The sequence below is a fragment of the Lolium perenne genome, chromosome 4 (genome assembly GCF_019359855.2).
Source record: "Lolium perenne isolate Kyuss_39 chromosome 4, Kyuss_2.0, whole genome shotgun sequence".
In the NCBI taxonomy this organism is placed as follows: Eukaryota; Viridiplantae; Streptophyta; class Magnoliopsida; order Poales; family Poaceae; genus Lolium; species Lolium perenne.
The window spans coordinates 30,654,836-30,681,618 of NC_067247.2; the positions used below are offsets into that span (position 1 = coordinate 30,654,836).

The following is a 26,783-nucleotide window of genomic DNA, read 5'->3' on the forward strand; positions in this document are numbered from 1 at the left end:
GAGGGCTACCGCTCAGTCCATGTCGGCATTGAAAATCGACGCGACGACTTTGACAGGGCTCACCGGGTCGCGCTACAACACTTAAAACTGATCGAACCTTTCGTGCAAGAGCACAAAAGCATGGTCGAGCAGAATTACATCGATATGGGCCGGCCGAGGAAGATGGAAGACGTAACCAAAGAGCACAACTCCAGCTTCACGCGTTGGTTCAAGCAAACTCAACTGCTTGAAGCACAGAGAAATACGCCTTCTACCGAAGATAAAAAACTCATATACACCTTATCACAGGGACCCGCGCATAACGTAAGGACCTATCTGGGGTACGACATCAACGGTTACAGATTCTACACCGAGGAAAATGACAGAAATAGTGAAAATCAAAACTCAGGAGTAACTATGCTGTCATACGCCGATGACGAGACTAATGTCAATGAAAGATTTTTTGGAAGGATCGAGGAGATATGGGAGCTCAATTACTGTGGAGAGACGGTGCCAATGTTTCGTGTGAGATGGGCCAAGAAGGTCAAAAAGAAGGCCGATATTTCACAACCATGGTTATACCCGATGCAAAATCGAAGAACGCATCCGCGAAAAATGAGCCATGGGTACTCGGTAGCCAAGTTGACCAATGCTTCTTCATCACCGATCCGTCGAGGCCTAGCCGTGTTGTCGTCAGGAGGGGCAAGAGGAGCATCATAGGAATGCAAGGAGACGCCAACGAGGAAGACTTGGACAAGAACGGTGACCCGAAGATTGAGGAGGAATTCGACAGGCACTTCGACATGCCTACTACTAGTAAAGTAAGAAGGAAGACCTCCCTACCCTCTAAAGGTTGTCCGTTCACGCGAAGAAATCTCAAGGTGGCCGGCATAAAGTATTCAACCGCCAACAACCGAAAGGGCAAGAAGATTGCGAAGAGACGCTAGCTAGAGCTCGAAGCCGGGACGAAGAAGATCTTTTTTTGGTCTATCACATGTGTGTGAGTGTGTGTTAGACAAGTACATCCATGTGTGTGTGAGAGAAACAAGAACGTACATGTTTGTATGAGACAATTAATTTATAATACTCTACTAATTACTAAATAATGTTGTGTTATTTATTGAAATGTAACTAAAATATGAAAAAAAGGAAGAAAAATTGTGTGGCAGCCAGGGTTCGAACCTGGCTACTAATGGGCTAACATTGACCTTAACCATCGGGCTAGTGCTAAGTAACTGTCAAGACACGCAGTAAACCATTTTGTTTTGCTAAGTGTCTAAATTCTGTGGCGCACGCCTTTAGGTGCGCCACAGAATTAAGGGATTCGTGGCGCATGTCGAGCTGGTGCGCCACGAATGCTTAATTCTGTGGCGCACATGGAGGGGTGCGCCACGTAATTTAGACACTTGGTGAAATATCGATCGACCCTTTCTTCCCCACACTCACAACAAACAGCTTCCTTCCCCGACAACCCTAGCGCCACTGCAACCACCACCACCGCCAAGCGCCGCCACCCAGCGCTGCTGCCGCCGAGGAGGAGGAGGAGGAGGAGGAGGAAGGCCACGCCACCGCCGAGCAGACGCCCAAGCCCGAGCCGCCACCGCAGATCGAGGAGGAGGACGCGCGAGCCCGAGCCGCCGCCGCAGATCGAGGGGGAGGAGGACCGCCACGCCGCCACCCTAGCCGCTGCCGCCGAGGAGGAGGAGGAGGAGGAGGAGGACGGGCACGCCACCGCCGAGCAGGACGCCCAAGCCCGAGCCGCCACCGCAGATCGAGGAGGAGGACGCGCAGCCCGAGCCGCCGCCGCAGAGGAGGAGGATGTACAACGCCATCACCACCGCGCCCTGCCACCGCCGCCGTTCGGTGAGAGTCCCTCTCCCCCTCCCCACTCCCTTGTCCCCCTCCCCACTGTCTTGTGCCCGAATTTCGGAGAAGAAGGGCAACATTGGTCAGATTTTGTATTGTCTCATGTTCTTGTTGTTTGCATTGCCATGATCCAAGCCATCCAAGCCATCAAAGAATTGCCATGATCCTAACAGTAGCTAATTTCTTGGTTATGGCATTATATTCTTTCTATGTGATGAAATTCAGGGGCTCCATAGCTAGATGTAGAAAGTTCTTGCTATTTTTTTAATTCATTGGTTGCTGTTTTTTTTAATTCATTGCTTGCACTAGAGCTAATAAAGTTCTTGCTATTTTTTTAATTCATTGGTTGCTGTTTTTTTTAATTCATTGCTTGCACTAGAGCTAATAAAGTTCTTGCTATTTTTTAATTCATTGCTTGCTGTTTTCATGTAAGAAGATTATTTCATTGCTTGCTATCGTCTGATTGAATCCTAATGCAATGTAGTGAAGATTATTTCATGTAAGAAGGCTGAATAAACAAGAAGAAATACTAATGCAATGTGAATTATTTGTTTATATGTTTGGTATGTTGGTTTTGCAGTAAACAATTAATTGGTCTCTTGTGTTTTGCAGTAAACAATTATACAATTTTAGGACAATTTTAATTAGTTGATAAAGTAGCAGCAGTAGCTAGCAGTAGGTTTATTTAGTTGATATAATTTGGTGATTTAAATTTGCTACTGCTGGGTAATGCTATGCTAGCTATTGGTAGGTAATGCTATGTTAGCAATAGCTCATGCTCATTTTCTAAATTCGAATTGGCAGAGAAATGTAGATACAAATAATTGGTTGATTTAGGTTTTGAATGTAGTTAGTGAATTGGCAGATACAAATTGGTTAGTGAATGTAGTTAGTGAATTGGTTGATTTAGGTTTTGAATGTAGTTAGTGAATGTAGATACAAATTTACTACTGCTAGGTAATGTTTTGAATGTAGTTAGTGAATGTAGTTAGTATATATATAGTATATATGAACTGTGTTCGTTGAGAAAATGCAGTAGAGCTAATAAAGTTCTTGAAGTTCTCTCTGAAAAAGAATGAAGTTTGTTTAAATGAAAATTAAAATGAAGCTGCTACTACTCTGTTGATGTACATGGTTCAATAAAATGAACAATGCAGTAGGTTTTTTAATACAATGCAATAGGTTTTTTAATACAAATGAAAAAATGAACAAGCTAATGATGAAATGATACTGCCTAGTTGATTTTGAATGAAATGCTACTGCCTACTATTGAAGTCATTTTTCTAAGTCATTAGCTACTGCCTTGGCTGCACTAAATATGCTAACAGTTGGTTAAAAAGATGCTCCAGGTTTGTTGTAGTGCTCCAGGTGATTGCTCCAGGTTTTGTTTGATGTATTGTAGATTCTCCAGGTTAATTTGTTGTAGATGCTCCAGGTTAATAATATCTGTTGTATTGATGCTCTAGGTTAATAATGCCTCCTGTATAGATGCTCCAGGTTTTGTTTGATGTATTGTAGATGCTTCAGGTTAATTTGTTGTAGTGCTCCAGGTTAAAAAAAATAGGAACTATATATGTCCAGCAATATATGTCCAGGTTTTCTGGTTTGTAGTACTAACTGATATGGTGGATATGGTGGATATATGGTGTATATGGTGGATATATGGTGTATATGGTGGATATTTTTGCAGGGATTTCATTGAGTTGCCCATTTCTCCCGAAGCGTTGATTAACTTCCGTTTCGGTTGAGAAATGGGCACTCCTACGTAGAAAAAATAGCAAAGGTCATGCCGAATTTTTTGGTTCACTTTTGTACTAACTTGTTGCCTCTTTTTAATGAAGTGCAAAAATAAACATGTCGGGCAACACTTCTAAGCCCAGGAGCCAGAACGAAGAAGCGAGAGAGGCCAACAAGGACTTCTGGGAGGACTACGAGCAGCCCCGGAAGGCCGCCGCCGAGTCGCCCGACGATGAGGAAGAGGGCCGGGACACTGCCTCCGAGGGAGAGGGCCGGGGGGCCGCCGCCGACACCAGCGACGATGACGATACCTGGGACGACGCCGCCCAGACCGGTGAAGAGATGACCGGTGAAGAGAACGCGGCCAATCGCACGGAAGGTGATAGCGGAGGCAACCCTCAGGAGGGTAAGAAGAAGAGGACGGCGAGGAGGGCGAGGAGGGATCGGAGGCCGCAAGTGCTCGCCAACGTCACCGATGTTGTCACGGTAGTCTCCCCAAGTGGCCTACCGATGGAGCCTTCGTGGGTTGCCAAAGGGTACGGCATGCAACTAGGGTGCATCGTCCGTGAAACCGTGCCGATCCTAACTCATGACCTCAGAAGCAAGGAGAACGAGGCTATCGTCCAATCCCTCCTCCAGAAGCTTCACCAACGATACACGTTCCCGGAGCCGTTCAATAAGAAGGTGGACTCTTTAGCTCTCACGAAGATGAGCACCGCCTTGAGCAGCTGGAAGAACTGGCTGAAGAAAAAGATCAACGCCGGTGAAAGCTGGGAGAGGATAAGTACCAAAGAACCGTCGCTCTCCTTAGAAGACTTTAATGCATTCAAGTCTTACTTAGAGAGTGACGATGTTAAAAAATGGACCGCCTGGGGGAAGAAAATGCGGGATTTGAACTTAGGGACCCACCATTGCGGAAGCGGCGGTTACCGAGGAAAACAGCCCACTTGGGACAAGGAGGATGCCGAGATGGTACGTCTGGGGAAAGAAAACCCCTGGCACAAAATCCAGGATGAACAGGCTAGGAACTTTGTCCGGTCCCGCTACTACTTAGACTGGAAGACGGGGGAATTTATTACGGATCACGAAGACGTGAAGGATTTCGAGAAGTACCTGGTAAGGATAGTTCTATATTATTTCGCTCATCTTATTAGGCAATGAAGCCAAATGGGCTAACCTTAAGTTCCTTTGTCTGAAGGATGAAGAGTTGACGAAGGCTGGCCCGTCGTCCCAGGGGTCGACGGAACCGTGGGACACGCCTTTCAACAGGGCGATGAACAAATACAAGGAGAGGGAGCTAGACAAGCCACCGACGTCGGGTGGCCGTGTGTCCGGCTTTGGCACAAGTATGAAGCTATCCGAGTACTACGGATCGGATGCCAAGACGAGAAAGCTGGAGAGGAGGTCATCGGCAAAGGATAAATCCGAGGTTCAGGAGCTGAAGAAGAAGGTGGAGTCACTAGAGAAGCTGGTGGCCGAAAAGCCTCTGGAGAACACGGAGATGATGAACAAGTTATTGGACGAGAAGATCCGGCAGATCATCCCCCCTGGGTTGATGGAGGGGTTAGCTGCTTGGAATGCGGGAGGTCAAGTGGGGCCGATACATGTGCCCAGCATTAGCGGTAGCAACTCAAGCTTCCACGTGTCGCCGACGGTGCCGCTCCACCCGACGCCGGCGTCGGGGCTCCACCAGACGCCGCCGCAGCTCCAACCGCCGCCGCAGCTCCAACTGGTCGCATCGACGCCCCCAACCGCCGCCCTTGTATCGACAGTAGCCGAGATCGACGCCATCAAGGAGGTAAACTCATTAGTTACTCCTTCACGTCATCTTCTTTAACTATATATGCCTTTCGTGACTGCCATCTCACGATGCCCAACATGGCGCCCCTGACTCAGGATGAACAATGCATACTTCTGCAAACGGTGGAGCCCGGCGGCAAGTTGGTGGAAGTTGCTAGCGGCTATGTCATGGCTTCCCGCGTTATGCACGGCACTACATTGGCGAAAGACGTGGCGAAGGTCAAGTTGGTAATGGTAGTGCCGGAGTACCGCTACGCCATCCCCCCCTTTCAACCTCCGGGCACAGACGAAGGCGACGTTTTGCCCCTTGGGGATTGCACCTCATGGCTTATGACATGGCCGAAGAACCAGATTCGTCTGGGGGGGGGGGGGGTCTTCCGAGTGGTAAGAAAAGCACCGGCGCCACCTCCCCTATCATCCGGCCCAAGATCGCCAGCGCCGCCGACACCCTTAAGGAAACGGCGGTCGCCGCCCCCACTACCCTGAAGGAACCGGCGGTCGCCGCCCCCACTACCCTGAAGGAACCGGCGGTCGCCGCCGCCACCCGGAAGGAACCGACGATCGCCGTCACCACCAGACGCCACAAACAGTTGTTGGGAGCGCTACCGCAACGACCGTCTACTAGACACGCGGTACGCCAAGCGGCGGCATCGCAACCGCCACCACCTAAGGTCCAGGACATGGCGCCACTTGATGGCAACGATGTAGATGATGATGATGACATCGATGCCTACATCAACACTGGCGCCTGCAGCCAAGATATGTACATGCCTCCTATGGATGAACAAGCCTTCCGCACACACGGCGATCAACTTACTCGTCCCCCTACAGTCACGAAGCAACGCCTGGTCTTCATGGGTCTTTCTCAAGACACTCCTCCGGAGGCTGGCAATCCAGCTCAAGTCAAGCCTGCTACCGTTTTCAGCCCTAACACGCTGCGTAAGACGATCATCGGGGAGCCACCCAAATCAACCCCAGCAACCTCAGAAGCACCACCAGCACCCGAAGCACCACCATCAGCACCACAAGCACCCCCAGTAGGTCAGGTGAAGAAGGGAAGGAAGAGAGGAGCCAAGAAGGGCGCATCTTCGAGCCAGCCTGCTCCTAAGAGGATCCGGCCGACGACATGGTACCACCTACCACGGATGGCTTGCCCCGGTGTCATGAAGCTGGTAAACCTATACTGCCTCCGGACATGGAACACCTCGCAAGTGGACAAATGCTCCCTTTGCAGCACTCTATTCATTATCAAGAGAGCGTCCTTCTTAAAGAAAAGGATCCAAATTACCCGGTGTTCTCGGTCAAGGTGCCGTCCGACCAGAGCTTCGTCAATGAAGACCCCGCGGATATCTTCTTCATAGCGTTCGAGGACGTCTTCAATCTATTTCACTCGAAACGGCTCGACTATAACTTGGTGCGCCTATACGCGATCAATCTTCAGATGAAGATCAACAGAGAGAGACCCCGCCACATCGCGGTAGCGGATCCCTACTACATGCGCGATAGCCAGCTCCAGGACGGCTCAAGGACACGGACCAAGGCGGTGCGGTACCTCCATAACTTCATGCTCATGCACAAAGAGAGCAACACCATTCTTCTGCTGTCTTTCCCGAGTAAGTACACATCCGCTCACGGCCGTCGTAACTTATGCTTTCTTATATATTTCTTCCATTGCCGATCATTTCCAACATTCCATTTCAATTGCATGTGTTGAGCAGGGACAACATCTGCACACTCATCATCCTAGATCCAAAGTGGTCACTAGCCCATTATTTCGACTCGTCGAGTACGACGACGAAGAAAGACTACACGAGAATAAGGGGTGTTCTCGATGAGGCTATCCTTGGCTACTCCAAAAGTGGAGGCACCTTCGACAAGAATGGGCAATATATCAGGCCGGACACTAAAAAGATCGGGTTCAAGCACGTGATCAACTTCCCTTGTATCAAGCAGCCAGCTGGCAGCATTAAGGAGGCCTTCTATGTCCTCCATCACCTTAAAGGGTTTGTCGAGGATGCAGAGATGATGTCTCTGCCACCTAGTAAGCGAGACCCCATTAAAATGTCGGGGGAAATCAGTGATGATGATCTTAGAGAAGACTTCCATCGCATCCAAGTAAAGCTCTCGGAAATTATCTTACAAGATGTATCCAACGGATCGGGGCTCTTACACGCAGCCAGAGCGTTGCCTAAGAGGGATATCGAAGAACGCCTACATAGGCAGGGTGATGGAAGGACGTGGACGACGAAGGACTTGTACAAGCCGTTCCCGGAGCCGCTCAAGAAGACGTCTCGTTGACCGAGGCCGGTGTGCCTAGCTAGCATTACTTTGAATCGATAGACAATTTGTACCATGTTGTAAATTAAACTTGCTTAATTTGCTCGAAACGGTGGTCGTCGTTGTTGGACTTCAATTTCTATTGTAGTCGTTATCGTTGAACCATATTACTTATGTGATACCGATGCTATATTTCTTTTAGGTTTATTATTATTTCCTTGCTTTAATTCTTGTGAATATGTATGCATGTGAACCCTCTAACTCTTTCCATTGCGTTATATACTAATATGCCTTGTGTCCATAGAGATGACGTACTACGTCGTGTTCGAGGGGCGGGTTCCAGGTGTGTACGAGGAGTGGGAGGAGTGCAAGAAACAGGTGCACAAGTTCAGCGGTAACTGCTACAAAGGGTACCCGACTAGACACGAGGCGGTTGCCAAGTGGAGGGCGCACCAAGCGAACAAGAGCAAGATGAAGGCCTTCCTTGTGCTCTCGCTCTTGCTCACCATCGTCGCGGCGGTACTCTATTTCATCCTAGTGTAGGCGGCGGCCGGTGTCACTTCGTTTGTATCTAGAGATGATGAGAACTTTCTTAATTTGCATGGATTATGAGTTGTATGGAGCTATATGTATAACTCGATCGGGCTCTAAGTAATGTGATGATGATGTGATGATTATATATGTCCATATTATATCTGTCTATATTATATCAGTATATAACCTGTATACTGTGTATAAAACCAGTATAAAACCTGTATAATACACCAGGGAGCACAAAATCGAGTATACCTGTAGATAGTTCTGTGGCGCACCGAAAAATAATTCTGTGGCGCACCTATTTCTGTGGCGCAGCTATATCACATGCGCCACAGAACTACTTATTTCTGTGGCGCACCGGCCCAAGTGCGCCACAAAAACCTTAATTCTGTGGCGCACGGCCAGATGCGCCACAGAAAGCTTATTTTTGTGGCGACGTTTCTGTGGCGCACCCTCCATGCGCCACAGAATCGAATTTTCGTGCGCCACTGATGAGGCTTTTCCTACTAGTGTTAATAAAGCTTGCAAAGTAAAAACATCATAGGGTTTGTAGTATGTATAAGAGGAAGGGGAAAGTTCCACCGGAGTGACAGAAACCTGAGGATGCGAACTAGAACATTGCACGTATGGGAATAAGAGGACCATTAACTTAAGGCTATGGTTGGGGGAATCTTAATGCACTGTTAGTATTTGCGGATGCTTTCTAATAATCCAATCATATAGTACTTGTAATTCCAAGTAGTGGAGTGCATGTATATTTAGCCTCTCCCGCATAGAAAACTACATCGAAGACAATGAACCCGATTTATTTGCTAATTAAACTTAGACAAAGCCACCACAATTACCACCACTATTCCACGCTCATGGTTCTGTTAGTTTATTGTATTTTATTGCTGCAACAACTAACTTTACTTTCTTGTTATTTATTATCATGCAAAGCTATCTCTATTACCAGTATTGTTGCTCTAATTTTATTTCCTAGATAATGCAAACGTTTAGTGTGCGTAGAGTTGTATCAGTGGTTGATAGAACTTGAGAGAACATTTATCCTACATTTAGCTCCTCGTTGGGTTTACCACTCTTACTTATCGAAAAGGTTACACATGATCCTCTATACTTGTGGGATAACATCCGACTACTTCACCAACGATGCAACGCACACGCTGAAGGATTTTTGGCGCCAATTTTGGATGAACAAGGATCTGTTCATGAAGATTGTCTTTGGTGTCAGGGAGTACGCCGACTACTTCATGTGCAACAAAGATTGCACTGGTTTGTGAGGCTTCTCCTCAATCCATAAGTGCAATGCTTCATTGCGGTGTCTTGCATACGGAGCTTCCCAAATGCAGCTGAATACTACCTACACTTGGCAAGAGATGTACAAGGGGCATAAAGGTCAGTGCAGTGTCATTCTTGAGGCGGTGGCAGACCATGACCTCTGGATTTGGCATGCTTTCTCTGGCATGACAGGAACCCACAATGATATCAAAGTGCTGCAGCTCTCTCCGGTGTTTGCCAGGCTAACTGAAGGACAAGCTCCTGCCGTGAACTTTGAGGTCAACGGTCACGCATACAACAAGGGGTACTATCTAGCCTATGGTATCTATCCAATGCATGTTACATTTGTGAAGACAATTCCTGCTCCAGCTTCAGAGATGGACTCCTATTTTGCGACATGCAAGGAAGCAGCTCGCAAGGATGTTGAGCGGGCTTTTGGTGTGTTTCAGCAGCGTTTCGCAGTTGTCAGGTACCCTGCTCTCACTTGGTCTCAGCTATAGGAGGTGATGAGCGCTTGTGTGAGCATGCACAACATGATCATTAAGAACGAGCGTGACAAACCTGTAGATGATGATGAACCATTCGATTATTAAGGCCCTCTTGATGAAGTTTAGAATGTACCCCAAAAGTTGGCGGCTTTCCTTCACATGCATGAAGAAATCCAAAATGCGGTGTTCATGATCAACTTGGCGGGTCTAGCTGTGCATTTGTGGACGAGGAGAGGAGCCGTCAACGCATGATTTAAAATTTAAATTATTATATGAATAATTCCATTTGTATTTGTGTTCAACTATACTAATATATTGTATGAATAAATTAATGTGTTTGAAAACGGTGTCGATGTTTTCGCGTATGCCGGCGTAGCTACCGGCGCCTTACAGATTGCCGGTGGAGATGCTATGATACATATCGGCATACTGACCATGCGTACAATACCAGGGTCTGTTCAATTGTTAAACGGAGTTGAGAGCATCCAGCATTGGTACAAGGAGACGGACTTGGTCTTGGTCTTTTTGCTTTACCTTTGCGCGCTTGAACGGTTGCGGCAGAGAGCGGCTGACCTCACCCAAACATAGAAGCCCAGAGGCATTCAGAAGCCACACATCGCGCACTAGTTTTCCCGTTGCACCCAGCCGAACCCGCGCGCGAGCCTGGGCGTGGCAGCGTCATTCATGTGCATGTGCGACCGAACCGGAGAAAAGCTCGACCGGACCGGGGCTAGTGCAAAATGCATGCTGGTTTTGTTTTCTTGCAGCAAAAGCAAACCTCTCCCTCCCAGAGTTCGCGAGAGGCCGAGAGCGTACTGCCCCACATTTTTTTTAAATGTACTGCCCCACCGCTGGCCGGCCGTTTCTCTTTTCGTACATATGCCAGTTTTACGAGAGAATATCTAGTGCTCCCACCCCTTCGTATGTGCTACCGTATAAAAAATATATTTTATATGTGTCAAAAAATTATACGAAAAATTGTGAGTGCTCATGAAGTATGTTCCTACAACATCTCAAAATTTCAAGTACAAATTCTACATGGACATTGAGAAAAAAAAAGAGAAAATCAGCATGAATAGTGTCATTCTCTGATTTTGTCTTTTTTGTGACACTAGGTAGCACTATTCATGCAGATTTTCTTTTTTTTTTTGTTTCTCAGTGTCCATGTCGAATTTAGAGATGAAATTTTGAGATGTTGTAGGGACATATTTCATGAGCACTCACAATTTTTCGTATAATTTTTTGACACGTATAAAATACATTTTTTATACGGTAGCAATGGTAGCATACAAAGGGGTGGGAGCACTAGATATGTTCTCCCAGTTTTACCTGCTCTAAAGTAACTAGTGTGGTTTAACTCTACTCAAACTTGACCAGAGTTTGGTTAACTCTACTCAAACCTTAACCAGAGTTTGTGTGCTTAACCCTACTTACACCTTAACCAGAGTTAGTGAGCTTTCTCCGACCCTCTTCTCTCCGCTCTGCTATAAATACGCCCGCGCGGCATGTTTCTTCTCCGTCAGTGCACCTGCAATTCGAAATCAAATCAACCACTCCCCCACGCAACCAGCCATGGCATCCCTCTCCTCCGCCCGCGCCCTCCTGCCGGCACCGCACGGCGTCCCGGCCGCCGCGCTCAAGGCGGCCGCGACGAGCGGCGCCTCCTTCCTCGTGGTCTGCCCCGCGGGCGACAGGGCCAAGGCCGTGCTGGCCGCTCTACAGGCCGCCACCAACCGCGCCTGCCTCGTCCTCTCCTCCAGAGTGGTGGCGCGCGCCGCCAAGCGCTCGGGCGGCGGGGTGGAGGACGCCTGCACCGGCGAGGATCCCGAGGAAGTCGACGACGTCTTCTTCGTCGGAGCCGGCGAGGACGTCGCGAACGACGACACCTACACCAAGGCCGGGAACGACTTCTTCCTCGGAGCCGGCGAGGAGGACGCGAACGCCGACACCAACCCCAAGGACGTCTTCTTCGTCGGAGCCGGCGAAGACCGCACCGGCGAGGAGGACAAGGCCAAGGCCAAGGCCGTGTTCTTCGAAGCCGGCGACAGCACCCGTGAGGTACGATATGTCTTCCTGTGCACGGGTGGCTGTCACGGCGAGGTTTACACATCGAGCGTACGTCCTCTCGGTCTCGGATGGATGGGTTTTATTCCTAGCTAGTCTGTGTTCGTTGATCCGTGAGGTTAGTGGGGTCCTGCATGTGTGAGCGTAGGTTCGCTGCCAGGTAGTGAATATTGTCGCCGGATTTGCCGCCGGCACCGCGGTGGTGCGCGGTGGAAGGGGTGCGTGCGCGCGCCCGGCGAGCAGGGTGGAACATCGGCCAGGTTCCAGCAGGTAGGGCAGCGCGCGGCCAGATTGAAACCGGCCGGCGTTATTGTGTGCTACTGTATTTGCCCTGCCATGGTTCTCGACTCTTGTATTTCTCGCAGATCTGCTGGCTTGCAGGCTTGCAGCGGTGTCTTCTCTCCCTAACTGCGATTTCGTTTGCAGATGACCATGGAGGAGCTGGTTCTGACTGTTAGATGTATATATCTGTCTATTGTAGTTTCCCCATATGTTAGGGGGCTTTCTGCATATGTGCACCTGTACATGTACTATATATTGTGGCCTTTGGCCCCCTGGTAATACAACAAGCATATTTCCTAACATGGTATCAGAGCCCCAGGTCTCGAGTTCAAATCCTGGTTTTCGCAATTAAGCCTAAAAATTGCTGTTGCCCCCCTCTTTAGCCACCGCTGTGTTTCGGTGTGCTCTTCTTCTTTCACGTGTTGACTCTCTTCTCCCGTCACACGCGAGTGGGGTTGTTGTGAAGTGTACAAGTAGATTGCCTACCCCTTTCCATCAGTTCGGACGACTGGCTTCGTGTTCCTTCCGCTACCACTCCATCTGCCAGTTATCCTCCGGTTGTTGCCTCTGTCACCGGCTCTTTTCAGCAGTGGCATCATCGTCTTGGTCACCTTTGTGACTCTCGCCTGTCGTCTTTGGTTCATCGTGGCCTTCTGGGGTCTGTCTCTGGAGATGGGTCATTACACTGTCAGGGCTGTAGGTTAGGCAAACAGATTCAGCTTCCTTATCCTACTAGTGTGTCTGTCTCTCAGCGACCGTTCGATTTAGTCCATTCAGATGTTTGGGGTCCGGCTCCCTTCGCTTCGAAAGGGGGCCATCGATACTATATCTTATTCATTGATGATTTTTCCCGGTACACCTGGGTGTTTTTCATGCACTCTCGCAGTGAGGTGCTCTCTATTTATCAGCGTTTTACGGCCATGGTCCGCACTCAGTATTCCTCACCCATTCGCGTGTTCCGTGCTGATTCTGCTGGTGAGTATATCTCCCAGCACCTTCGTGGTGTCCTTGCTGAGGAGGGCACCCTCGCTCAGTTTTTTTGTCCCGGCGCGCATGCTCAAAATGGCGTCGCCGAGCGTAAGCATCGTCATCTTCTTGAGACCACCCGTGCTATGATGATTGCTTCTTCTCTTCCGCCACATTTCTGGGCTGAGGCTGTTGCTACGTCGGCCCACCTCATTAACATTCAGCCTTCCGCTGCTCTACAGGGTGGCATTCCTCTCGAGCGTCTTTCTGGTGTTTCTCCAGACTACTCGACTCTCCGTTCATTTGGTTGCGTCTGCTATGTCCTTCTGCCTCCTCGCGAACGCACCAAACTGACCGCTCAGTCTGTTGAGTATGTTTTTCTCGGATACAGTGATGAGCATAAGGGCTATCGCTGTTGGGACCCCGTTGGTCGTCGGATGCGCATCTCTCGTGACGTCACGTTTGATGAGACGCGTCCCTTCTATCCTCGCCCCACCTCGGGTACTTACCCGGTGGATGATATCTCTTTTCTTCTTTTTCCGGATGCACCCCCTGTTGTCCCTCCTCCCCTCCCTCCTACTTCTGATGCGCCCCCTTCGGCGCCATCCTCTCGTTCGTCTAGTCCACCTAGTACTCCTCGTTCTCCGGCTTCGGCTCCTTCTGATGTTGTCCATTCTTCCTCTTCTTCTGATGACTTGTCTTCTGCAGATGAGCTTCCCCCTTCACGGCCTGTTCGTCAGCGTGGTGCTCCAGCTCGTTACTCTCCTAGTCAGTATGGTCTCTTGGTCGTTTCCGAGCCGACTTCTTATCGGGATGCCGAGCGTCATCCTGAATGGCAGCTTGCCATGGCTGAGGAGATCGCTGCGCTTGAGCGCACTGGCACTTGGGATCTTGTTTCTCCCCCTTCTGGTGTTCGTCCCATCACGTGTAAGTGGGTCTATAAAATTAAGACTCGCTCTGATGGATCTCTTGAGCGCTATAAAGCGCGTCTTGTGGCTCGTGGTTTTCAGCAGGAGCACGGCCGTGACTATGATGAGACTTTTGCCCCTGTGGCTCATATGACTACTGTGCGTACCCTTCTTGCTATTGCTTCTGTTCGCCGCTGGTCTGTCTCCCAGCTTGATGTTCAGAATGCTTTTCTTAATGGCGAGTTGAGTGAGGAGGTTTACTTGCAGCCTCCGCCTAGGTATTCTGTTCCCGATGGGATGGTTTGTCGTCTTCGACGTTCTCTCTATGGTCTCAAATAGGCCCCTCGTGCCTGGTTTGAGCGCTTCGCCTCTGTGGTGACTGCTGCTGGTTTCTCTCCTAGTCTTCATGATCCAGCACTTTTCGTTCACACTTCTCCTCGTGGACGTACTCTTCTTCTTCTCTATGTTGATGATATGATCATTACTGGTGATGATCCTGAGTATATTGCCTTCGTCAAGGCTCGTCTTCGCGATCAGTTTCTTATGACTGATCTTGGTCCTCTTCGTTATTTTCTTGGCATTGAGGTTTCATCCACTTCTGATGGCTTTTCTATCTCTCAGGAAAAGTACATTCAGGATCTTCTTGCTCGTGCTGCTCTTGGGGATGAGCGCACGGTTGATACTCCTGTGGAGCTTAATGTTAAGCTTCGTCCTACTGATGGTGATCCTCTTCCTGATCCCACCCGTTATCGCCATCTTGTTGGGAGTCTTGTTTATCTTGCTGTCACTCGTCCTGATATTTCTTATCCTGTTCATATTCTGAGTCAGTTTGTCTCAGCTCCTACCACTGTTCACTATAGTCATCTCCTCCGTGTTCTTCGTTACCTTCGTGGCACGATCACTCGTCGCCTTTTCTTTTCCCGTTCCAGCTCTCTCCAGCTCCAGTGCTATTCGGATGCTACTTGGGTGAGTGATCCTATGGATCGTCGTTCACTTTCTGCTTACTGTGTGTTTCTTGGTGGTTCGCTTGTTGCTTGGAAGACGAAGAAACAGGTCGCAGTTTCCCGTTCGAGTGTTGAGGCTGAGTTGCGGGCTATGGCTTTGTTGATTGCTGAGGTGACTTGGTTACGGTGGTTGCTTGCAGATTTTGGGGTCTCTGTTACGACACCCACTCCACTTTTGTCTGACAGTACAGGTGCTATCAGTATTGCACGTGATCCGGTCAAGCATGAGCTGACCAAGCATATTGGTGTTGATGCTTTTTACACACGTGCTCAGGTACAGGATGATGTTGTTGCGGTTCATTATGTGCCTTCAGATTTGCAGTTGGCGGATTTCTTTACGAAGGCACAGACTCGAGCGCAGCATGATTTCTTACTCTCCAAACTCAGTGTTGTGGATCCACCATGAGTTTGAGGGGGGTGTTAGATGTATATATCTGTCTATTATAGTTTCCTCATATGTTAGGGGGCTTTCTGCATATGTGCACCTGTACATGTACTATATATTGTGACCTTTGGCCTCCTGGTAATACAACAAGCATATTTCCTAACACTGACGTTCCACAAGGAGACCGCGTCGCTTCTCAGACAGGCCAAGGGATTTGACGACCAGCCAGTCCTTGCCAGCCTGATGGCATCGTGCGATGCAATTGGGCAGCAGATCCGGCAGGTCAAGCTCCTGGACAGCACCGAAGGCCGGCCCATCGTCCACAAGCTCATCGCTCTGCACCTGCGGATGGTCTCTTGTGCCGGCAGAGCCAAGATTCACAAGCCAGGAGCATCCCGGCCGGAGATGTGGTCCGGTGATCGGAATCGCCTCCCGTGCAAGGAGAAGCTGGCCGGCACCCTGATGGAGTTGCTCCTGTATTCCATGATGTTGGCGAATGCTGCCATGGAACGCTTCATCGTTGTGGAGTGGGATTTCACCAGCTATGGTTAGATTGGAGTAGGGAGTAGTATCAGTATATGCAAGTCTATCTAGTAGTAGTTATTTCTGCGAGATTGAACCCTGTTTAAGTCACTAGCTAGTTTGTCTTGTAACGCGCAACTTATCGGTGGACCTTGGAAACTTTTATTTCAAGCTGGCAAAAGATATCATATTCACCTATATATGATGTTCTCTTTGAGGTGCTAGTTCTGTTTTTCTTTTTGTCCCTGCAGCATGCTCATTTCCTAACTTATGTGTTGATGCTGATTATCAGAATTACTAGTTTTCCATTGTTAACTTTCTCATGATCTAGCTTGTTCTTTCTGGTGTGGTGTGGCTATGATCACCATGCGCATCCTGTATAGAGATACCTTGTTCATGGAGATGTTTTCTGCCCTTACCAAAACTCTGATTTTCTCTGTTTTTATGTCCGAACTGGAGCTAGTTCTTTGGCATGCTGCTAGTTAATATGATCTTTGCTGTTTCGGGTTTCATTTCTCTCCTCTAGGTCCTGATGGGGCTGTGTTCTGGTTATTCTACTTGACGTCTCTACAAGATGGTTCAGCGTGGAAGCTGATAACCTTGTGCACAGCTTTCTATTCCCTGCCGGGATCGCTTTTCCTATTTTCTACATCTTGAATGCTCATATCTTGGGTAGATGTCATCTGGTGTTGTTCCATTCACCACCGGAATGGATAGAAATCTTGTGGGGAAAACGTAAGAGTGCAAGTAATTGTGAAAGAGTAAAATGCATTCATGGTACTTAGTTAAACTTGACACCAAAAATCGATACGGTCACCCACCTTTCGAATACAAAACATACGGTAACTAAATATAACTTAGTGTTCATCTAGGTCACTGGCACACCGTGTACCTCGACGGATAAATCTTGGATGTGTATCCGGTTTCCTTGCTTGGGTAATACTAGAGCAATCTTTCAAGCTTCGGTTAAGCCGGTACTTGGAATGGTGAATCATGTGTGTGTGTGGACTGTTGCCCTGTTCAAGAAAGGACTCTTTTAGCCTTTTTTTAAAGGGGATAAATGGACTCTTTTTTTTTTACTTGTGAGGCACTAGGATTGGACGTCCGTTCGCTTGTACAGTATATCCATTTGGAAGGCCTATATATTCTTATTACTTCGAGAGGTGGTCCGGCCTAATTTGAGCCTATAGTAGTTTAGAGTCCTAAAGTTTTGAACTCTAGCGATCTCTTTTTTAGATCAGGGGGAAAAAAATTCATATTAAAAAGATAAAAAAACGTTGAAAAACATGCAAGATCGCAAGGCTAAATTATTTGAATTCTGGGATACATAATACTTTTTTATAAGTTTGTGACTTCACTATACTTATAACCATAATTATTTGAATAAAATATTGTGCAGCGTAGAATATAAAGTAATACAACATTGATAATTTTCATGTTTATGGGATACATCTTTGTGTACATCTAGAATTTGTTCGACAATCTTTTTATAACCTGTAAATATGATTTCCGAATAAAAAAACCGGATCACTAGAGTTCGGAGCCACAATTAAATCTCTACTCAATAGTTTCCAGAACTCGTTTTTAGGATTTGGGGACAAGCCTAGGTGGCACTAGACAATGATCTAGTGCAATACTACGTATTACTGTTCCCTTCCTGTCTCTCGGACTTGTGAAGACCGAGGATCGAACTGCAACCTCGAGTTGCGAGTGATAGTTATTCCATTTTTTTCCTCATGTTTCTACATGGTCTCCACACGCATGTTTAGATATGTTAGAACTTACAAGTTTGCTTTGGCTTCAAAAAAACAAGAGAACAACTAAACATACCCCACAATTTTTCCACGTCAGAGCCACTTGGCTTGGCAATACCCTAAAGTTGATATATGAACTTCGTTATTTTTTTAAACTAGAGCTAGCACACATGTGACTGAGGTGGACTAACGAGCTGCTCGGATCGTTAAGATTTGGCTCGTTAAGCTCGTGATCGTTAAGGCTCGAATCATTAAGCTTATTAAGAATAACGAGTTGAAATCATTGTTTGACTCGACTCGTTATGTTCTTGCGAGCGCTCTCACGAGCAGCTCGTTAAGGACCGTTAAGGAGTGGACATATGCACGTAGCTAAGCATACATATATACCTCATCAGTATTCATACCAATACGGTAAAATATACGTGCACATGCAACTAATCAACCTCTAGGCTATTTACTTAGCATTAGGATAGGCAATGCAAAGCAAACATGGTGCATTTCCTCGTAAGGAAGAGCGGACGCATAGGTTTTTGGATCCTACCGAAGGAGTTTCAAGAACGGTTAAACAATACTATTTTGCTTGGCCCATTCCTTTTAAAAAATTGAGATAACTAAAACGACTCGTGGTCAAAATTGTGAAGCCTAGCTTATTACCGGTCTTAACGAGTAGCTCACGAACATAGTCGGCTCGATTGTTTATCTCGTTAATCTTAACGTGCAAAAACTGCTGCTCAGCTCGGCTCATTAACAAAACGAGCCGAGCTCAAACGAATCGAGCAAACGAGTACCCATTTAACTCGCCAAGTTAAAATTGCGGTGACATCTTTATCGGGCGAATCATTCCTTTATTTTTAAGAGACATTGTTCTTAATTAAAGAAATAAAAAATTACAATTATGAGGCAAATCGGTATGGTCTTCCTTGTACAATGGTCGACGACGCGCAAAGTGAGTGAACACGGATTTGCTTCTTGACCTTTCGAAACATGTCATGGAAATGGTGTTGACACTTGACACTGGCCAAGAATTCAACGGTCAGAGCCAAAAAGGCGTTGGCAAGAGAGTGATCTAATCGCCGTTCCTAGGAAGAATCGACAAATGATGTTTGACCTAGAAGACCTAACCCTTCTAGCTCTATCGCAATGGTGAAGCTCACCAAACCTCGCCAGTCAGAGAATAAGCCAATAGACAAAGACACAACAAAATATGATGGCAAAACAAGATCTGCACCTCTCTCAAGAGCGGCGAGCAGATGATCACTGGCGCTCCTCCATGTCTCCAATGAGATTGTTGTGTGATGAGGTTGATTAGGGTTTGGGAAAATCATATTTGATCCTACTTCACGCAATGCATCGGAAGAACTAAATGTAACCCTAATAGACCTAACCACAACACTGCAACACGAATCCATGGTCTCCACTTCATCCCGTTGCTGGAGCAGCAGTAGGAAGAAGTAGGGATCGATTTAAGGGGGTTGGCGTTGTTTCTCGCAAGAGAGAGAAGGGGACTCGCCATGTTACCTTACTCAAGGGCGGAGCTACTTGGTGCTACCCAGATCATAGGCATCAGGGGCGAAATACTTTTTTTACTAGCAATTAGCTAATGTAAGCAACCAATGTATTAGGTTCTACAAGTATTATCCGTGATAGTATGTGATAATATTATCCGTGATTAACCTCCCAGGTACAAACGATGATTGGTCCTCCGAGATAATCTCGGGAAGAATCACCTTCAATCTATTCGCCCGCACCTTGGATGCAATTTTATAGGTTACACTACATAAGATGATAGTGAGGAACTGGCCAAGCTCTATTGGGCTCGCCACCTTGGGGATAAGGACGATGAATGTTTTGTTGATGGAGCCTGGGTTGTCCTGCTCTCTAAGTATCCGTAGTACCATTGCCGTCACTCCCCTCCCCCCCACGCACACACCTCATCACCTCATCCATCTAGGCCTAGTGAGTTAGTGGGGTACATCTCGAACAACGCCCACTTGACTTCTGCTGCATCAAAAGGAGCGCCTAACTCACGGTTCATTGCTGATTCGACCCTTGTAGGCACACACCTCATCACCTCATCCATACACGAGACTCCTCCTACCGTGTACATGTGCCGATAAAAACTACTCGCAATGATGCACATCTCACTCTCATCATGAATAGTAGTCCCATCCTCTCTAAGTAAAGTCGTTCCTCGCTTATTCTTTTTAAGTTGGCTTGAAAAAACAAGTATTTTCGTCCCCCTCTGAAAGCCATTGAACATGAGAACATTGACGCCACATGATTTCTTCCCGATGTAAAACCTCCGTAAACCTCTCCACTAATTTTAGCTTCTCATAGGAGTTCGCTTCATTGTATCGGTGCGGGGAAAGAGAAAAATAGCAAGGCGGCGGCTCTAAGACTCATCTAGGGTTTCATCCCTCTCGCCGGCGACATTGCCGGTCCGCTCCGCCTCCGGTGGCCTTGGGGCCTTGGAGGTGTGGTGGACTACGGTCTCTCGCCGGCAGCAAGGTTTCAGTTTTGTGTTTAGTTTGTTTTCAGTGTCTTCTTCGGGATGGTGAGGCGGTGGCTACTTCCTGAAGTCAGACTAAGGTCCTCCCCTTCCTATCCTCGCTCCGGTGGTGCATCTAGCACCGACGGAGAACGCGTGTAGTTGTGTGTGCGACGAATCTCCTCTGATCCGACCGTCTTTCGTGTTCGATCGTGGTTTCAGGTCTCTTCTGATCCACGGTTGTCATCATTGGTGATGGTTGCTGCTCTGGTGGGCTTGGGGCGAGGATGGCGACTCGACTTCGGCTCGCGCTAGTGTTTGTAGTCGTTGCTAGGTGGTCAAATGATCTATTTGTAGTTTTTATTACTTTTAGACATCTTTGTACTAATGTTGATGATTATTAATAGATCGGTGGAATTCTCGAAAAAAAATTAGCTTCTTGTAGGAAGGGTCTACTCTCCGTGAAGAGCCATGAGAGTAGAGCCTTCATATCGAGCTCGTTATGCAGCGTGCGAATTTGAAGTCGCACACTACCAAACGTTGCTTTGTCCTAGCTCGATACGGTTTGCCACCCATGCATCTGCAACAATTCTCTTCTGGCTGTTTCTATTTTTATTATTATACCAACACGAAAAATCTCACGTCAACAAAATCACCGTGGTTTGGATCTGGTGCTCAGGATGGCACCCGTAGGGTATGGTATGGGTAGAGCCATCCCATACTCGTACCCGTCATCTTCAATCTTATCCGTCACTCATACCCATACCCGCCAACGAGTACAAATTTTTCCCATACCCGTCATCCGGCAGGGTAAATGGGTACCCGCGAGTAAAAATACCAGTGCTTAAAATACATTAAATTAATCAAAAAATATGACATGAGGTGAAGCGATCATAAACAGGGCTCTAATCATCACTAACCTACCAACGATTGTGAGACCAAGAAGTGTGAGGTTCAACCCTAGTAACATGAATGCATGATTAGGAGTAAAATTAAGTACTTTAGATTATTACATCGGCTCACTTGTTAAATTTAGATGTGTAAATAGATATATTGGTATGAGTTCTACGATCCTATACCCATACTCGCTCTACCTGATGGGTATAATATATTTCTTACAAACTAGTGGGTAATATTTTGTCTCATATCCATACTTTTATTGGATTTTTAGATATGCGAGTAATGGGTACCCATTGCAGCCGCGCCTGGCCTGCTTCACGTACGAGCCCAGTTGCGATAGCCGCGCATCCGCTCGTGGCCCAGCTTCCTCACGTGCCCTTCCGCCGCGCAGCAGCCCGATTAGCTTTTTACGAACTTTTCGGCGCAGGCTACGTGGCCCATAATATCCTCTCCCGTTCAATGCTATTTTTTTTGTGTGAGATAAAATGGAAACCTATATAATTGCAAGATTCCACGCTATTTTGTGTGTATAGAACCCTGCAGCTGTCGTCGTGCCGTACCATAGCAGGTCACCGTGGAAGCCTCTCCACGCTCGTCGCCGCCATCGGCCATCGCCGTGTTCCCTTTCTTCCTCGTCAGGACATCACGTTCCCGCTGTCTTCCCCACCTCAGTCCGGCTATCAAATTGTTCCTGTCGATCGACAGGAGCACCGAGTACGTATGTAGCTTCTTCCTGCTTTACTTTTCCCTTGCGACGGGTGTATGAGATTTACCGGATGGCACTTCCGGCGAGTATAGAACATTATTTTTAGTGGAGATTTACTTTCAAGATACATCCAGTCTAGTCTAGTCTAGTCCTAATCAATCTCACGAGTTGGCATACTGCAGGTCCATGATGAACGCATCACAGCATCAGATGTTGCGACCGAGCCTGTCTGTCCCATGGGGTCAGAAAAAACCACAGATTGCTGTCTTTGACACCAGCCGCCATGATCAGAGACATCGTCTCGCTGCACCCAAGGCCCAGATGAGGACAGTAACTGCAGACCATGACAAGTTCAGGGACACCGTTAAACCATGGTACAGCCTTTTCGGGATGTCTGCGGCCGATGTCTACAAGGAGTTCCCCGAAACCATGTGGGACGTTTTCGGGGACTCCCTCGAGACTCTCAGAAACAAGGTAGGGTATACCTATTTTCGATATTGTTCGCGTGTTAACAAATGCATGCATGGATACCCATCTTTATCTTAAGAATAACTGCATCAACGTTTCATTTCGATAGCTTCGTCATGCCCTTAATGATAGGGGCCACTAAACCTAGTGATTTGAATCATGATTTGACTCTCGCATACTTACTAAATAGGGGATACTCAACCTTACTCGACCGGAACAACATGAGATTTGATTCTTTCATCCTACCAGAAAGTTATGCTTGATCCTTGTTTATTGCTTGATCGCTCCGTCCTATAATTGATTGTCAACATCTTATATTACTGAATTAAAGGGGTACACACTAATATATGTATACCAATTTTGCAAGGACCGGGAGCCAAGTCAGAACAGATGGAGCACTGACGCAGACTTCGACACTGCCTTTGCAGAGTCCATTGCCTTTGACAAGAACCTTTACAAGTATGCGATTTTGGGCTCCAAGACCAACGTGGATAAAATCATGAACGGGGTATTTCTCACCGTCAATTTTATGCTTCATGTTTCTGACTTTTCAGGTGTGGCATGTTCGTGATTTATGTTTGTTTCTGTTCAAATAATTCACCTAGAGTCCGTTCCAACCCTTTTAAGTTCCAAGGTTTGGAACGAGTTTTTCATTTGAATTTATTGCGTTGAAACTTTTAATTAACTAGGTGAATTGTTTAAATTTGTGCCGTGTTACTACGGTCCTTCCCCATATGCCAATGTGTATGTTGAATTGGCCAGTCTTCCTTATCCTTCCGTACGTACACTCTTTCTTTCTTACGGGAAACTTTTCATTTGTGTAGGGTGCCATATCGGCTTGTGAAAGAGACAAAATTATCCATTGTCTTGAAAGTATAGAAAATGACATTGAGTTAGGGAAGTATGAGTGGAAAGATGGTGTGGATATATATTCAAATATTGTGGAAGCACTTGCTGATAAGTTTGTTGGAGGCATACCAAAGGATCTTGTCATAACTAATAAACATGACAGTTGCCTCTTGATCCTGGAAATGTGGTGTAAGAGCTATATTGATCAAATTAGCACACACATGAAGCAACTTCAGGTTCTTCCTTTTCTCTTTTCATCAACTATTTTTGGTCCCAACATTTCGTGCTTACAATTTTAACCTGTCCTAACACACCGTTTTATCTTAATTTGTTGTTGATTGAGCTTACTTATGGTTATTTTAATTGTTTAACGATGATCTTACAAACTGGTTGGTTGCAGGTTGCTCTTGTTCTCTTCGCACTAAGAATTGATTGTTTGGTCCATTGTGGTCGTAGACAAGTTCGGAACAACACGTTCCTAGAGAGTCTTGTTTTGCCAAGTCTTAAAACGGTAAATACTTTTATCTTCCGGTAGATAGCATTTTCAACATAGGGGCCATTTGCTAAGCAAATGTGCCTTGTCGTTACAAAGTTAAAACTTGAAAGCCCCATATGAGTAAAGAAACAAAAACATTTTCCTCCAAGATAAGCAGATGAATCCTTGGGCGTCGAAGATGATAAGTTTCACTAAACGAAAAGGGCTATATTTAACTCTCTCTATTTTCATGTATACAGCTAGAGCATGATGCATCCGATCTTCGTGCCTTCCTTGGGATCATTTATTCATCAAGTGATGGTGTCATTTGTCTCCGGAACAGGTATCTCCTAAATTTTATTTTGATTTTGTTTAATCATTTTGAGAAACTATTTCTCTAATATGAATGTAGACGTATACATCCATTTGATGTATCAAATATTATGTTACTTTGAATACACTAATCACTTTTTCGTAGTCATGAAATATTATTAATTTCGATTTGATTATACTTTTCTTTATCTGTAACTATTGTAGCCTTAATATGTAAATGTTTCGATTTGACAAAAAAACAACTCGACACCACCTAATATGTTCAAAGAAATGAGAGGCATCAATCTTGTCATTTTGTTCCAAATTTGCAGAGAAGACAAATACTGGTTCTGTTATGTTCTCCTTTGTTGAATTATTCTTATATTTTAGTCTGCAATATTGTAGATACTTGATCGTGGATTACTTGACTCCCTTTGAATCTATGCAGATTTCCAGAGGAAATCTCTCTTTCGAAACGTTCTACCATCGCTGATTTGGCAAGATCAATCAATTATTGCATCCCTGACCATCTAATACAAATACTTAAGAAGGTTATTTCATTGAGCCATTTGATGTCGGTGAGACCACAGGGTGAAGCAGCAATGGATTGGGAAATGCTCCAAAAATTCAGTAATGATGAACATATGAGGGAACGGGAACACAGACACTTGGCTTTGTCAAAGTGTCTAAACATTGGAGTCGGTGAGTTAACTCGAGATGGTGAAATCCAGGTGAAATCATTCTATCTTCACAGGTCACAATCATACCGTATTTTGCTGACGACATCGTACATGATCATTGTAGCATCTGCTTCTAACAACTTCACATTTTCTTGGAACAGGACGCAAAGTACCATTTGTTTTCTAGTGTCAAATTTGTGCTAGAAATGATCAACATGTACATACAATGTGTGGAAAATATGACTATCGATTTGAAGAAGGTCCAAATTCCACATCCAAGAGGCTACGATTATGTTATGGGGTTTGCACATTTCCTCACTAGCAAGGTGAACTCCTAATCCAATTTTATTGTCACACGAGTTTAAGAAATGATTTAGGATTTAATAGGTTACTTTCGATGACTCCTTTATTCAGCTTTATATATCTTAGTCACATGACTTTGAGTCAGTTGTTGGATTTACGTGGTTACGTGATCTATGTTCTCTTTTCAGCTGTTGGATTTATGTGATTATGTGACCTAAGTCCTCTTTGCTTAGTGTACGCCCGCTAGACAAGATCGTGGTTTGGGTACATATAGTAAAGCCCTTTCTCTACGCCAGGTTTTTGTTGTGAAGTGTACAAGTAGATTGCCTAAACCTTTCTATCAGTTCGGACTTTTGGTTCAAGTGGCTAGTGCATGAAGCTTAACATGGTATCAGAGCCCCAGGTCTCGAGCTCAAATCCTGGTTTTCGCAATTAAGCCTAAAAATTGCTGTTGCCCCCCTCTTTAGCCACCGCTGTGTTTCGGTGTGCTCTTCTTCTTTCACGTGTTAACTCTCTTCTCCCGTCACACGCGAGTGGGGGTGTTGTGAAGAGTACAAGTAGATTGCCTAACCCTTTCTATCAGTTCGGACTTTTGGTTCAAGTGGCTAGTGCATGAAGCTTAACAGTTTTGAGTATGTTAATTACTCCCTCTGATCCATAATAAGGTGAGGGGTTTTAGTTCAAAATTTAAACTAAAACCCCGCCAAGTATTATTGATAGGAACGAGTATATAACCTCTTTGAGTCTCGCATCGTGCATTTTCCATTTGTTGAGTGCATTTGCACTTCTTTTGGGCACATCGGCATCGTGTCATCTGATGTTTTATGATTATAATAGAGCCCAAAAGTAAACATATCCTCTGTCCAATTGCATGTTTAGAATTATACGAACAAATAGAAAACAAGTAAGTATTTTATATTAATATTTTTGGGTATTGGAAAGTGCCGTCTGTCAAGGAGAATAAGGAAGTCGAAGAATGTTTTTCACTTATTTTCGGTTAACGATTGGAAGTGCTATAATATTCGATGGTTTATCACTTTATAAGTTTTTTTAATCAAGAACAACCCATTAATTAGATAATGTAATTAGCCACAGAACTAATGTGGGAACGATCTTTGCAAATGAAACAGGGAATTGCTTTGGAAACAGCATACGCCGTGGTTCACTTGTGCCTGGAGAAACGATGCCAGCCTTCGAAGCTCACTTTAGAGGAACTGGCACGGATTGATTTCCCCTGCGAGCGTGCTCATGTCCTGTTACATGATAAGGAGAAGGTCTTCTACAAATTCACCCGTCAAGATCTTGATTCGTGCAAGAAGCTGATCAAATGGTGCTGCAAGCTTCGCATCGGTCCGGAAACTATTTTCGAACGAAACACTATTTATTTTTAGTCATGCTTCGATCAAATATGTTGAACAGAGTCTCAATATCTGAGTGCGTATTACTAGCATTTATATTCGAAAAGTTGTGAGACAAAAATGGAAGTATGGCCGGATCCAGCGTGTGTTGTAGTATGTGTGTGCAGAAGAGGAGGAATGCAACAGCGGTTGTGGTTAGAAGAGCCGACACATTCACACATATTAGAGCCCGTTTGGCTCCCATTATTCAGGCCCGAAATTATAGAATTCATTTGCTATTCCTATGATCAGCTTATTTGTCTGCCATAGAAATATAGAATCGGATAGAGAATTCATTTGAGAATTCCTTGGAACGCATCCGCCTGATCTAGCGCGGCACGGCATGCTCCAGGTCCAG

At 46.1% G+C, this 26,783-nt stretch overlaps 1 protein-coding gene across 1 annotated transcript; it reads left to right on the forward strand.

Moving 5' to 3' along the window:
- Positions 1 to 22,262: 22,262 nt before the first annotated feature.
- On the forward strand, positions 22,263 to 26,419 carry LOC139838891 (argininosuccinate lyase, chloroplastic-like). Its single transcript, XM_071828905.1, has 8 exons — positions 22,263 to 22,415; positions 22,741 to 22,917; positions 23,234 to 23,494; positions 23,659 to 23,769; positions 23,994 to 24,076; positions 24,494 to 24,776; positions 24,887 to 25,051; positions 26,159 to 26,419. The coding sequence occupies exons 1-8, from the start codon at positions 22,263 to 22,265 to the stop codon at positions 26,417 to 26,419; spliced, it is 1,494 nt and encodes a 497-aa protein (XP_071685006.1).
- The last annotated feature ends 364 nt before the right edge of the window (positions 26,420 to 26,783 follow it).

Excerpts from the sequence above, each read along its gene's own strand:
- LOC139838891 (XM_071828905.1), top strand. The coding sequence starts at position 22,263 with ATGAGGACAGTAACTGCAGACCATGACAAGTTCAGGGACACCGTTAAA. Across the intron at positions 23,495-23,658 it reads CACACATGAAGCAACTTCAG|GTTGCTCTTGTTCTCTTCGC; the intron begins GTTCTTCCTTTT and ends GGTTGGTTGCAG. Across the intron at positions 24,077-24,493 it reads GTCATTTGTCTCCGGAACAG|ATTTCCAGAGGAAATCTCTC; the intron begins GTATCTCCTAAA and ends GAATCTATGCAG.